The 13,402-nt window shown below is 39.3% G+C and overlaps 1 protein-coding gene across 1 annotated transcript in view; it reads left to right on the plus strand.

Annotated features, from left to right (window-relative positions):
* The window catches only part of PHLPP2 (PH domain and leucine rich repeat protein phosphatase 2), a 73,079-nt gene that overhangs the window by 27,966 nt on the left and 31,711 nt on the right, over positions 1 to 13,402 (plus strand). Inside the window, exons 4-6 of the mRNA XM_060000530.1 lie at positions 3,958 to 4,148; positions 9,870 to 9,995; positions 11,683 to 11,837. Of these exons, the coding sequence (XP_059856513.1) occupies positions 3,958 to 4,148; positions 9,870 to 9,995; positions 11,683 to 11,837 (472 nt within the window). The remainder of the gene's footprint in view (positions 1 to 3,957; positions 4,149 to 9,869; positions 9,996 to 11,682; positions 11,838 to 13,402) is intronic.

A 13,402-nucleotide genomic window follows, 5' to 3' on the forward strand; every position in this document is an offset into this window, starting at 1 on the left:
TTCTGAACAATTGATACAAATGGAATCATACATACTTGGCTTTCTGTGGCTGGCTTCTTGTACTCAGCATAGTGTTTTAAGGTTCATCCATTTTGTAGCATGTATCAGTACTTAATTTCTTTTCATGGCTGAATAATATTCCATTGTATGCATATACCACATTCTGTTTATCCACTCATCAGTTGATGGACATTTGTGTTGTTTCCTCTTTTTGGCTATTAAAAATAATGCTACTGTGAACATTCATGTACAAGTTTTTGTGTGGACATATGTTTTTAGTTCCCTTGGATGTAGATGTAGGAGTAGAATTGCTGGATTATATGGTGACACTGTGTTTAAGCTTTAAGGAACTGTCAGACTGATTTCCAAAGTGATCGCACCATTTCATAATCCCCCCAACCATGAAGGGTTCTAATTTCTTTACATTCCCGCCAACACTTGTTATTGTTTGTCTTTTTTGATTATAGTCATCCTAGTGGGTGTGAACTGGTATCTTGTAGTTTTCATTTACATTTATCTAATAACTAATGAGGTTGAGCATCTTTTCATGTGCTTGTCGGTCTTTTGTATATCTTCTTTGGGGAAATACCTGTTCAATTCCTTTGCCCAATTTTTAATGGGATTATTTGTCTTTTTATTGCTGAATTGTAATAGTTCTTTATTTTGGATACAAGTCTCTTATTAGCTATATGATTTGCAAATATTCTCTCCTGTTTTGTGAGTCTTCTTTTCACTTTCTTGATGGTGTCTGTTGAAGCACACAGCCTTTTATTTTCAAAGTCCAGTTTATCTGTATTTTCTTTTTCGTCACTTGTGCTTTTTATGTCAATATCTAAGAAACCATTGCCTATTCTAAATTTACAAGATTTATTCCTATCTTTTCTTTTAAAGTTTTATAGTTTTATTTCTTACATTTAGGTCTATCATCCATTTTGAATTAATTTTTGTATATGGTGTGAGGTTAGGGATTCAACTTCTTTCTTTAGCATGTGGATATCCAGAATTCCCAGCACCATTTGTTGACAAGACTATTCCTTCCCCCATTGAATTATCTTGGCACCCTTGTCAAAAATGAGTTGTCCATAAAGTAGGGGTTTTTTGGTGAACTCTCTATTCTGTTGCTTTATGTCTATCCTTATATCAGAACTGCACTTTATATGCCAGCTCCTTACTTTGTAGTACGTCTTGAAATTGGGAAATATGAGTCCTCCAATTTTGTTTTTCTTTTTCAAGATTGTTTTGAGTTGAAAAGCCTGTTTTCAACTGTTCAAGCTGTTCTGAGTCCATTGCATTCTATGGGAATTTTTGGATCAGTTTGTCAGTTTCTGTCATGAAGTTATCTAGAATTTTGATAGGGATTGCATTAAATCTGTAAATCAATTTGGGGGGTTTTGCCATCTTAACAATATTAAGTCTTTCAACCCAGGGACACTGGCTGTCTTTCCATTCATTTATGTCTTTTATAATTTCTTACAACTATGTTTTATAGTTTCAGTATACAAGTTTTATAGTATTTTCATTTTATTCTTTTTGATGCTATTATAAACACAATTGATTTCTTAATTTCACTCTTGAATTGTTTATTTCTAGTGCATAGAAATACAGCTGATGTTTTAAAAATCTTGTATCCTGCAACCTGTCTGAACTCATTTGTTAGCTATAATAGTGTTTTTTTGGTGTGGCTTACCTAGGAAGGTAATTTTCTATATACAAGATCATATTATTTTCATATAGAGATAATTTTACTTTCTTTTCATTCTGATACTGGTTTTGTATCTGTAAAATTTTATTTTATTTTTTTGTTGAAGTATAGTTGATTTACAATGTTTCAGGTTTACAGAAAAGTGATTCAGTTTTATGTGTGTGTGTGTGTGTATTCTTTTTTGAGATACTTATTTTGGTGGTGGGGGGGTGCCGTGCCACGTGGCTTGTGGGATCTCAGTTCCTTGACCAGGGAGTGAACCCTGTGGCCATGGCAGTGAAAGAGCCAAATCCTAACCACTAGACCACCAGGGAACTCCCCTCAGGTACTTTTCCACTACAGATTCTTATAAGATATTGAATATAGTTCCCTTTTCTATACAGTAGGTCCTTGTTGTTTATCTATTTTATATACAGTGGTCTGTATCTGTTAATCCCAGATTCCAAATTTATCCCCCCCTGCCCTTTTCCCCTTTGGCAACCGTAAGTTTGTCTTCTATGTCTATGAGTCTATGAATCTGTAAATTTGAGGTGAATGGGGACATCTGTTGGACATGTCTAGCAGGCAGTTAGATATATGAGATCAGAACTAAGGGAAGATTGGGGCAGGAGATAGAAATTTGAAAGCCCTTATCAACATATGAATAGTGTAGTTTTTGGGAAGTGGAAGCCAGATTGAAGTAAATTGAGTAAATAAAAGGTGAGGTAACAGAGATAGCTAATATAGAAGCACAAATGAGAAGAAAAGAGCCTCAAAAGGTTAAACTTACAGTTTCTTAAAATATGGTTTGTGGGCCATCTGCATTTAAATTACTTGGGATACTTGTTAAAAATACATTTTCCTATGTTCCATCCCAGACCCTCTGAATTAGACTCTCTGTGGATAGGTCTTGGTGTTCTGCATTTTAAACTAATTCTTAGATAATTCTTGGGCACATAGGAATTAGAGAATCCCTCAACTAAAGGAATTCTGTTGAGAATGAAGGAATGGGAGAAAACTTGAGTGCTTTTGTAGCTTTGATAGAAACAATAGGGAGGGTGGAGTTGAAGAGTGAGAAGAATGAAGAACCAAACTCCCCAAGGAAGGTGGAATTTAGAAAAGAGATGAAAGGATTGGCCTAGAATAGAAGGAGAAATGACTCTTCCATACATCTGGTGTTAACATACAGAGTTTTAAAAGCTTTGAAGTAAGCTAGCCCATTTCTTCGTTTTTTTATATGGGAAAAACATAGTTAATAGGGCAAGGCAATGCTCAGGGTTCCATAATCAATTATGTAATAATACTGAGTACAACCCAGTTTTCTCAGTTCCCCGTTTATTGGTGTTTGCACAGCCTCGTACTCTTGCTGATCCTGTTCATTTCTGTGTAGAGTTACTGTCTGTTTCTAGTAGTGCTTTAACCAAGAACATCTCTTCTGTCATAATGCTCTGTTTTGTTCACTATACCTCAGTCATATAAAGATTTCTAAAGGGTGGCAAAAAATAGAGAAGCTCTTGCATGCATGTATTGCTTCTGCCACTAGGATTGGGATAGTTGACTGAAATATCAGCCGAAAGCTTTTCTTCACAAAGAGCAGCAGTACCCTAAACCGTCCCCGTTCCCTAACCCTAAACCTAACCCCAACCCTAACCCTAACCCTTAGGGGGTTCTGTGTACAGAACTAGTTGTGTACAGAACTAGTTGTTCATTTCTTCATTCTAGAATAGACTAAGTACAATAGTGGCTGTCACTTATTCCATACTTGTTTTGTATCTAAAACTATGCTTAGTATTTTACATTCATTATCTTAGTTTTTTACAAGAACCATCTGAAGGTAGATAGCATTAAGATCCAAACTCTATAAATGAGGAAAGTCAAGGTCAGTGAGATTATCTAGTTCAATGAAACAAAGTGAGTGGCAGAACCAAGATTCAAACTCAGGTTTGAGTGTCTGACTCCCAAGTCCATGATCTTAACCACTCTGTCATCCTGTCTTTCTTTGTGTACATGGGAGATATGACTGTTGGAAGAAGGATTAACAATGGCATCCAAACTAACATGTTGTTCTCTAGACCACAATTTGTAGTGCTCCCATTATGTAACTTAGGGATGGACAACATTTTAAGACTGAGAGCTTATTTTGTAATACTTATATTGCTTGGTTACTTAAATCTATATTAGGGTTGCTGAATGTTAACGTGTAATACTTTCTTTTTCCCTTTCATTATTTTTATGCTACTTTAATGGTGGCTTTTGAAGTACTCTTTTCTTTTCAGAAAAACCATGCCAGATGGATCATCTGGATCGAATCCTTCTGTCTGGCATCTATAATGTACGAAAGGGAAAGACCCAGCTGCATAAGTGGGCTGAACGCCTGGTTGTTCTCTGTGGCACCTGCCTCATCGTTTCCTCAGTGAAGGATTGTCAGACTGGAAAGATGCACATTTTGCCTCTGGTTGGGGGAAAGGTAAGACTCACAAAGATGAATTATTCTTCCTCTAATCATCTTAATTAAAAAAATCACATATGCTTTTCAGAGCTTTTTCCACATCTTTTCAAATAAACCAATATGAGCATTATTAAAGATTACGTCACAAAGTTTTTGTGTTCTTAGTTTTAAACAAAACCACTCAGGCTAATTTAAGCATAAAACAAGTTCATGTACATCACAGACTCCCTGGGAGGTCCAAAGACTATCCATGCCCCAAATTCTGCTGCAGGACCCGTCTGTTGGAGAAACCCCTGCGTCCACTGCTAGGCACTAAATACTCTCTCATTGGTACCACCAAGAGTAGACAGAGGATGCTGCCACTAGAAGCTGCCTTTGTAAACTAGAAGTAGCTGTTAGCATCCCCTCCAAAATAGATTCTTTCCTGTTTCTCTTTTTCCCCTGTTAGACTGAAATTCAGAGTCTGGAGTGGTCATAAGCTCCTACCCAGCAGCAGAGAAACCTGCCATTTCTTGCATCTGTACTAGAGAATTCCCCATCATAGGAAAGGCAGTTCCAAGTCTGGAAAACAGATAATGTTTATAGGAAGTTATACATAATTTTATTTCCTTTATGTTGAATCTTGAAGATCATAAAACAATCTGAATTGAAGAGAACTTCCAGACAAAATGACTTTGTGAATCATGCTTTGAGATAGCCAGTTTGATCCAGATACACAGCAATATAGATAAAATACATATATTTAAAAAATAAACATATGATAGGACATAGCTGGACTTAGGAATGTGGAATAGAAATGTAAGTGGTGAGGGCCTACTGGGCTCTGGGTCTGAAAGGTGGCAGCCTAGGGGTTTAGCTCCTATAAGTATCTGGGTCTAAAAGTATTCTGGTTATGATGGGGGACCTGGCCCAAGCTTATTGCTGGAAGCTAGGAAATGAGTGGTATTCTTTGTTCCTGATAAAAAGCTGGAAAAAAACAAAAACCCAAACAAAAAACTTCTGTAAACCACTGACTGGAACCAAGGCTTGTTCCTGGCTGTGGTTCTAAACAAATGCGTGGACCCAGTTGTGTGCCCTGTGACTAGGAAATGAACAAGCCCCACCTGGCCTAATAAATGAATGTGTGTCACTCCAGTATCATCCGTGGAACAGGAACCCACTACTACCAGTATGAGACCTGGTTCTATTCTTGGGGGCTGAAGGATAGTGAAGAAAGTAAGTGAAATTTCTCCAAAGGGAGAAGGTGAGTGAGGACAAGGTTGGAGGATTGGTGGAGAGGAAGTGGGAAACAGAGCAAGAAAGAAAGAAAAACAAACCTCCCATTTATGTAATTCTTGTCCGTTCTCTCTCTTCCCTCACTAATAGAATAGAATTGTATTCAGGGTGGTGATGTGACCAAGATCAAAAACTCCCCAGCCTCCCTTGTAGCTAGTGGTGGCTAATAAATATAAACAGAAGTTTGAAGGTGGGACTTTTGGGAAAGGCCTTTAAAGTGGGAGAGACGTGGATGGCTTGACCCTTTGCCCTGCGTTTCCTTCGTTTATGGAACATAGTCTCTTGGTATTGGAGATGGAGCAGTCATATGGTGGCTGGAAACTGCAGGCATTTGCTGAGTGTGGCCTTCTGGAAAGCAGGAGGCGCCTGGGCCCCTGGTGGCAGGGCAGAGCTGCTGTAGCACTCCTGGACTGATGCTGTGTTTTTAAGCCACTACTTCACAGCTGAATGTAATGAACCAACGAACATACTGAAGAATTTCACAGATAAAACGTATAAGAGAGCCCATAAGGGAGGGTCCAGTATACATCTAATAGCAGTTCCAGAGAGGAGAGTAAAGGAGAATGGATAAGCAATATCTGAAGAAATAACGGTTGAGATTTTTCTAGAAATAAAGACAGACATGAGTGTTCAGATTGAAAAGACACTGAGTACTGAACAGGATAAATAAAAATAAGTTGACACGTAGACACATTGCAGAACATGAAGGAGCAAATCACAGAAGCTTCCAGAAAGAAAAGATTACCTGCAAAGAATTGACAGGCTGACAACAGCTTTCTTTTCATCAACAATATGTGTAGAAGACTATTTGCAAAATTGCTGAGAGAAAATAAATGTCAACCTGTAGGCTATATACAGCTGAATTACTTTACAAAAGTCAAGGCAAAATAGAACATTTTCAGACATATAAAGACTAATGAGGGAGTTCCCTGGCGGTCCAGTGGTTAGGACTGGGTGCTTTCACTGCCGCGGTGCAGTCAAAAAAAGAAAAAAAGACTGGTACTTCCCTGGCGGCGCAGTAGTTAAGAATCCACCTGCCAATGCAGAGGACACAGGTTCAAGCCCTGGTCTGGGAAGATCCCACATGCCGTAGAGCAACTAAGCCCGTGCGCCACAACTGCTGAAGCCCGCGCACCTAGAGCCCATGCTCCGCAACAAGAGAAGCCACTGCAGTGAAAAGCCTGCGCACCAGAACGAAGAGTAGCCCCCACTCACTGCAACTAAGGAAAGCCCGTGTGCAGCAACGAAGGCCCAATGCAGCCAAAAATAAATAAAATAGTGGACATGAATTTCATTTAAAAAAATTAAAAAACAACACCCCTCCAAAAAACAAAAAAAAAAAGAAATAAAACAACAAAGGAAAGTAAATTCAAAGGGAAGGCATGAGATAAATAGATGATGAGCACAGACACTGACAAAATATGGTAGTAAATTTAATATTGATTGTAAAAACGTTTAAAATTTTTAATATTTTAAATATAAATTTAAACAACTAAAGCTCAAACTATCCTGAACAGTATTCAAGGTGTGGTGGTGTGTTCAGTAAGGAAAGTGTGATGCAGTTTTGGGATAAGTGATTTATGAGTATAACTTGGAAGTTTCCAGCTGACTCACCAAGATTCAGTAGCTATGACATACTAAAGTGAGATGTCAGACAAAGATGTAAGTGGTTCCATAACTATAAAAAGACTTCATCCTCATCAAAGCTAGGGTTGTTGAAAAGAGCTGTGGTGCAGTGAATCCCTGCCACCACCCCAAATGGTACTGAGGGAGGTTTCTGCCTCTTTCCTCAAGCCTAGTGAAAGAGGTTTCAAAAGGAGCCAAGAGAGCCTGATATGGGTCCGCTGCAGTAAGGGGGACATAGTGCGCTGGTGTCCTGCCTTCTAACCAGGAAGTCTTGAGGACGAAAGATAAGCTGCCGGCTGCTTTGGTGATAGAGCAAAGCGCCTAACTCATGTGTTGGGATCACTGTGTACTCTGGGTTTGTTAGTATGTGACCCAGATGGGTTGAGAGAGAGCAGGAGCCATTGGGTAGGTGGGTGGATTCTCTTAGAATATGTCCAGTGGGGCCACCTGGAGGGGCAAACAGACTTCACTGGAGGGTGGGCTGTCAGTGGACCACCAGATTCCTTCAGGTCTGAGGAGGGAGTGGTCACCTGCTAGAATAGCATGCATTAGCCTGGTCAAGGGATCTGTACATGAGAAGCCATCATTGGTTGGATTGGGGGTGCCGGGTATCCAAAGAACCCTCAAAAGGACCCTACTGAGGAAGATCATCCCCTTTAAAATCTGGTAGGCCCAGAGAGTGTGAAGTCAGGTTATGACTCTACTAGTCTAGTAAGAACCTTTGGGCTTGCATCTTCCCTGTCCTTCCTCCTGCCCCACTTCAGTGATGGAGGGAGTCAGAAATGGCTTCTATCCCAGCACCTAGTAAGTAAGGGGGGAGGTGAGTCCAAAAAGTAGGCCAAGGTACCCCTTGCAGGCAGGCAGCTACCTCCAGTGTGCCGCAGTGGTGGGGAAAGGGTTGGAGCAATCTTACCCTTGAAGTGGAAATTTTGGCTTTTATCATGTGGGCTGCAGACTCTCCTGTTCTGAAACAGGCATGCATTCTTGCATTACCAGGACTCGTACTGACTGTTGCTAAGCTGGGAATGCTCCTTCCCCAGGAGGTTTCCACACCTTGCTCCTGAATAAAATAAAAAGACTTGTGGGGTCTTTGCTCACATGTTCCCTCCTCAGTGAGTCCTTCCTTGACTGTCCTATTCATAACTCAGATCACGTACCCTGTTCCCCTCCAAGCCTGTACCCTGCTTTATTTTTCTTCATGTTACTCATTCTGTATTTTAGCATATTATGCTATATCATGTCACCATTTTTTATTTATTTATTTATTTGTGGCTGCATTGGGTCTTCGTTGCTGTGCGCGGGCTTTCTCTAGTTGTGGTGGCTTCTCTTGTTGTGGAGCACAGGCTCTAGGTGCGTGGCACACGGGCTCAGCAGTTGTGGCTTGCAGGCTCTAGAGCTCAGGCTCAGTAGTTGTGGTGCATGGGCTTAGTTGCTCCACAACATGTGGGATCTTCCTGGACCAGGGCTCGAACCTGTGTCCCTTGCACTGGCAGGCGGATTCTTAACCACTGTGCCACCAGGGAAGCTTTCATGTCACCATTTTGATATATAAACTCCATTGAGGGCAGAGGGTTTGTTAATTTTTTCCCCTGTTATGTCCCCAGCACCCACAATAGGAAAAAGTATTCATTCAGCAGATAATTATCAAACTGAGATTGTTTTATGATTTAAAGAGTAATAAATAAATTTACTTATGGCTATGCCCTATGAATCCTACTCCTTCAACATATCTGTTAAATAAGTATTCCTTTGTTTTTTTCTCTTTTTTTTTGGCCACACTGTGCGGCATGCGGGATCTTAGTTCCCTGACCAGGGATCGAACCCATGCCCCCCTGCAGTGGAAGAAGCGTGGAGTCTTAACCACTGGACCACTAGGGAATTCCCCCTTTGGTTTTTTTTTTTAAACAGCTTTATGAGACAGAATTCATATAGTGTACAATTAATCCATTTAAAGTGTACAATTCAGTGACTTTTAGTATATTCACAGAGTTGTACAACTGTCACCATAATCGATTTTAGAATACTTTCATGGCCCTTTGGAAAGAAACCCTGCACTACTTAGCCGTCATCTCCCCATTCCTTCTCCAGCCCCAGGCACCCATTAATCTACTTTCTGTCTCTATAGATTTACTGATTCTGGACATTTCATATAAATGGAATCATATAATATATGGTTCTTTGTGACTGACTTCTTTCTCTTAATATAACGTTTTCAAGGTTCACGCATGTTTTAGTGTGTATCAATATTTTATTCCCATTTACGGCTGAGTAGTGTTCCATCGTATGGATGTACTACATTTTGTTTATACATTTACCTGTTGATGAGCATTGAGGGTATTTCCACTTTTTGACTATTATGAATAATGCTGCTAATAATTCACATACAAATTTTTGTGTGGATGCGTCTTTTCTTGGGTATATACCAGGAACGGAATTGCTGCGTCGCATGGTTGCTTTTGAGGAACTGCCAGGCTGTTTTCCAAAGTGGCTGCACCATTTTACATTCCCACAGCAGTGTATGAGGGTTCCAGTTTCTCTGTCTGCTTGCTAATGCTTGTTACCTAACACTTGTTATTATCTGTGTTTTTGATTTTAGCCATCCTAGTGAATGTGACATGGTACTTTGTTGTTTTGACTTGCATTTGTCTAATAACTAATAATGTAGAACATCATATCGTGTGCTTATCGGCCATTCCTCTGTCTTCTTTGGAGAAATATCTGTTCAGATCTTTTGCCTATTTTAAAAAATTGAGTTGTTTGTCTTGTTATTGTCCTTTGATTTTTGATTGGGATTGTTTACTTTAATTGGTTCTGGTTTTCTCCCCTTCTCTTCTTCAGGTAGAAGAAGTGAAGCGACGTCAGTACTGCCTTGCATTCAGCTCAGCCGGAGCCCAAGCTCAGACCTATCACGTCAGCTTTGAGACTTTGGCTGAGTACCAGAGATGGCAGCGGCAATCATCCAAGGTGATAAGCTGTCAGACCTCCTGATGTGGAGATAAGAGCAGAGAAACCCAACAGAAGTATATTTTGAAACTGAACTTACTCCCAAGAGATCAAATTATAATTCTTACGCACATCACTCTAGGCCTTTCTGAGTACATAGTGAATGAAATGGAATTCTCCCAGATCCTTAACTTATTATTTATATTTGCATAGTACAGAATGCTTACAAAAGTGTTTTCAGGTGCATTTACCTTTATACCATCTCTGTGAAAAAGGTAGGGCCTTGAAGGATTTGAGACACAATGAAATTCAAATGACTCTCCCTCGACCATAGTGGTCAATGACAGATGGAGCTGTTCCCTAACTCAGCCTAGTGTATCTGTATGTGTTTAGCACAGCTTTGATGAACCACTTTAAATTTGAACTTATTGACGGGACATGGCCTGTGATCCTGTCACAAACCATTATTCCTGTATGCTGAGGATAATTGGCTTTTTAGCATAATTTCTGCTTTCCTAGCCTTTAAAGATGAAGTGCTCTAAAATTGTATTTCATTTTCCAAATTCTCTTGTTCTCCTAGCCATCTTTTCAGAATTTAAACACATTTTTCTTTATGGAGCTAAATAGCTTCATGAAGGATTGTTTCAGTATAATGACATGCCATCAAAACATGAATGACTTTTGCAGTGATTGTTTGTTTTAGACCCATTTTCACAGTCCATGTTGTATTAGCCTACTATTATAGTAATATAAATCTTGTTTTGGCTTTATTGGATTTTCTGTACTTGTGGTGGTATAAAATCTCTGAATAAAACTAGTTTCAATTTTAAATAGCTATTTCATTCTTCTGCCCTTGTAAAGAGAAATTAATATTTTTTGAGCACCTTTTGCATGCTAAGCAGTGGTGCTGTGTGCTTGGTTATTTAATTTTCCTCGTGACAGATGAAGAAATTGCACAAGTAAGGAACAGGGCTTGTGTGGCTGCAAAAGGCTGTGTCTTTCAGTATCACACTCCCTCCTAAAGTTTTGTACAGTTACTTTGAATCATCTTAACTTCCTGCATGAACTGTTAACTTTCCATCTTTATGATTTGTATTGTTTTTTTTACCTTTTACTTGTAGACACTTTACAGCTTATACCTTTCTGTTTTTCAAGCATCTTACGGTTTTAGGAAAAAGTAAAAATTAACTGGTTCTTATAAATGAATAATCGGATCTCATGACCTTTCTTTTCTTTCCCATCTTACTTTTTTTAATAAATAAATAAATTTATTTATTTATTTATTTATTTTTGGCTGCGATGGGTCTTCGTTGCTGTGTGTGGGCGACCGAGGGCTACTCTTCATTGCAGTGTGCAGGCTTCTCGTTGCAGTGGCTTCTCTTGTTGTGGAGCACAGGCTCTAGGCACGCGGGCTTTAGTAATTGTGGCACACAGACTCGGTAGTTATGGCTCGCTGGCTCTAGAGTGCAGGCTCAGCAGTTGTGGTGCACGGGGCTTAGTTGTTATGTGGTCTAAGGGCTTCTTCCCGGACCAGGGCTTGAACCCGTATCCCCTGCATTGGCAGGCGGATTCTTAACCACTGCGCCACCAGGGAAGTCCCTCCCATCTTTTTAATCGGTGCCTTTTTGTGTCAATGCCGTCCCGTCCTCTGCTGGGTGGGAAACATTTGGGGCTGGCTCAGATGGCTCTTCTCTTTGACCTTGTCCAGGTGGTGTCCCAGCGTATCAGTACCGTGGACCTCTCGTGTCACAGCCTTGAGGAGGTTCCTGAGCATCTCTTCTACAGTCAAGATATCACCTACCTCAACTTGCGACACAACTTCATGCAATTAGAAAGACCAGGGGGCCTTGACACTTTCTACAAGTATGTGGGGCATAGGTTTCCAGACTAGCTTACTAAAACTGAATCGTAATCAGTACCTATAAGCGAGCATGTTTACCATCATATATATATTTGAAAACTTCCCCTCCGTTTTGAAGAGGAAGTAAGAAATGTTATTCACAGTTTTCCCACTCCCCTTTTCCCCTCTGTACAAGAGAAGGTAGATGCACAGTTTCTGTTACATTGAGCTGCCCTTGGTTTGGATAATCCTTTTCTATATGTCATTGACAGCAATGCGTGATCTGCCTCTAGGGTAAATCGAGAGATTCTGTATATGGGAAGTTTTTGAATCAGAAGTTTCAAACTTAACTAACTTAAAGGAAATAGGCCAGATTTCAAGAATTCCACTCCAAGGTTAGGGCTTTTATCTTTCCTTTGCACCTGCTACTGCCAACTCTGAAGTCTTTTGTCAGCTATGAAACCTCTCTCTTCTAATAAAGGAACCATTTCAGTCCTAAGGGGCAATGACCCATATATTTTCCCATCTCCTTTGTTAGAATATATTCCCCATTTCCACCCTCCACCCATTTCATCTCCTTCCTCCCTTTAAAAATGGACGGAAGTGAATAAATATATGGTGTAAGTAATTGTCTGGGCTTCTTGTGGGGAGGAGAGAAATTGGAAATTAAAGCATTCAAATTATATGGTGATTAAAAAGATAAATGCACATTGAAATGACATATTTTATATACTTAGTAACTAATATTTCTAGAATAATTTTCAGAAAGCATGATTTTTACCTCGTCTGAAATGTTTTGCAAAGGTTTTCAAATATAAGCCTATATTTAGTAATGAAATAATTATTTTAATAATATTGATATTTAAAAATAAAAACAAGCTATAATTTTAAGGAAGTGGGTTTCTAGTATTTCCTTCTGTTTCTATGAAAAGAGGGTTAATCTAGTTTGAGGGCTGGATTAGCAATTTGGAAGTCAAGGTGCCAAGCCGAAGGAACAATCAGTACTCAAGCTGAAATTTTGGAAGAGGAACATTAGAGAGAGGTACCAAGGATTCAAATCTAGAAGCAGATGATACAGTTCATCATCGTGGAGGACACCACCTCAGCCTTACCGTCTTGTAATAGTATAGTAATGAAGTATAATACTTCTAAGTAGAATTACAGGAGTGACTCCTGTGGATCCAATTTATGATGATACTACCTCTCAGTGAGACATTATATAGATACTTCTACCAAAAAAAACTGAAGCATTAAAAATTAGTTCATGTTGTATATCATCACATTACAGTAAAACTCAGTATCACCAACATATTTTTAAGCTCTAACTGGCCCATTCATTTCAAGTGACTTTTGAGCCAGCATAGTTTCAGTACAAAAAAAGAAATTACTTATAATGGGATTTGATCTGAAGGTTTGTTAGCTATTCCTGTGTCCATGGGTTGATTAATTATTGTTAAGGCTTTCGTATATCGCACGTAGAAATTTAATAAAGGAAAACATTTGAAGCATATCAATAATGATTGATTCACTTTGATAGAAGATAATTGTACCAATGTGAGCTTTTCAAGATTTTCTGCATTTTTAAGGA

The sequence above is a fragment of the Delphinus delphis genome, chromosome 20 (genome assembly GCF_949987515.2).
Source record: "Delphinus delphis chromosome 20, mDelDel1.2, whole genome shotgun sequence".
In the NCBI taxonomy this organism is placed as follows: Eukaryota; Metazoa; Chordata; class Mammalia; order Artiodactyla; family Delphinidae; genus Delphinus; species Delphinus delphis.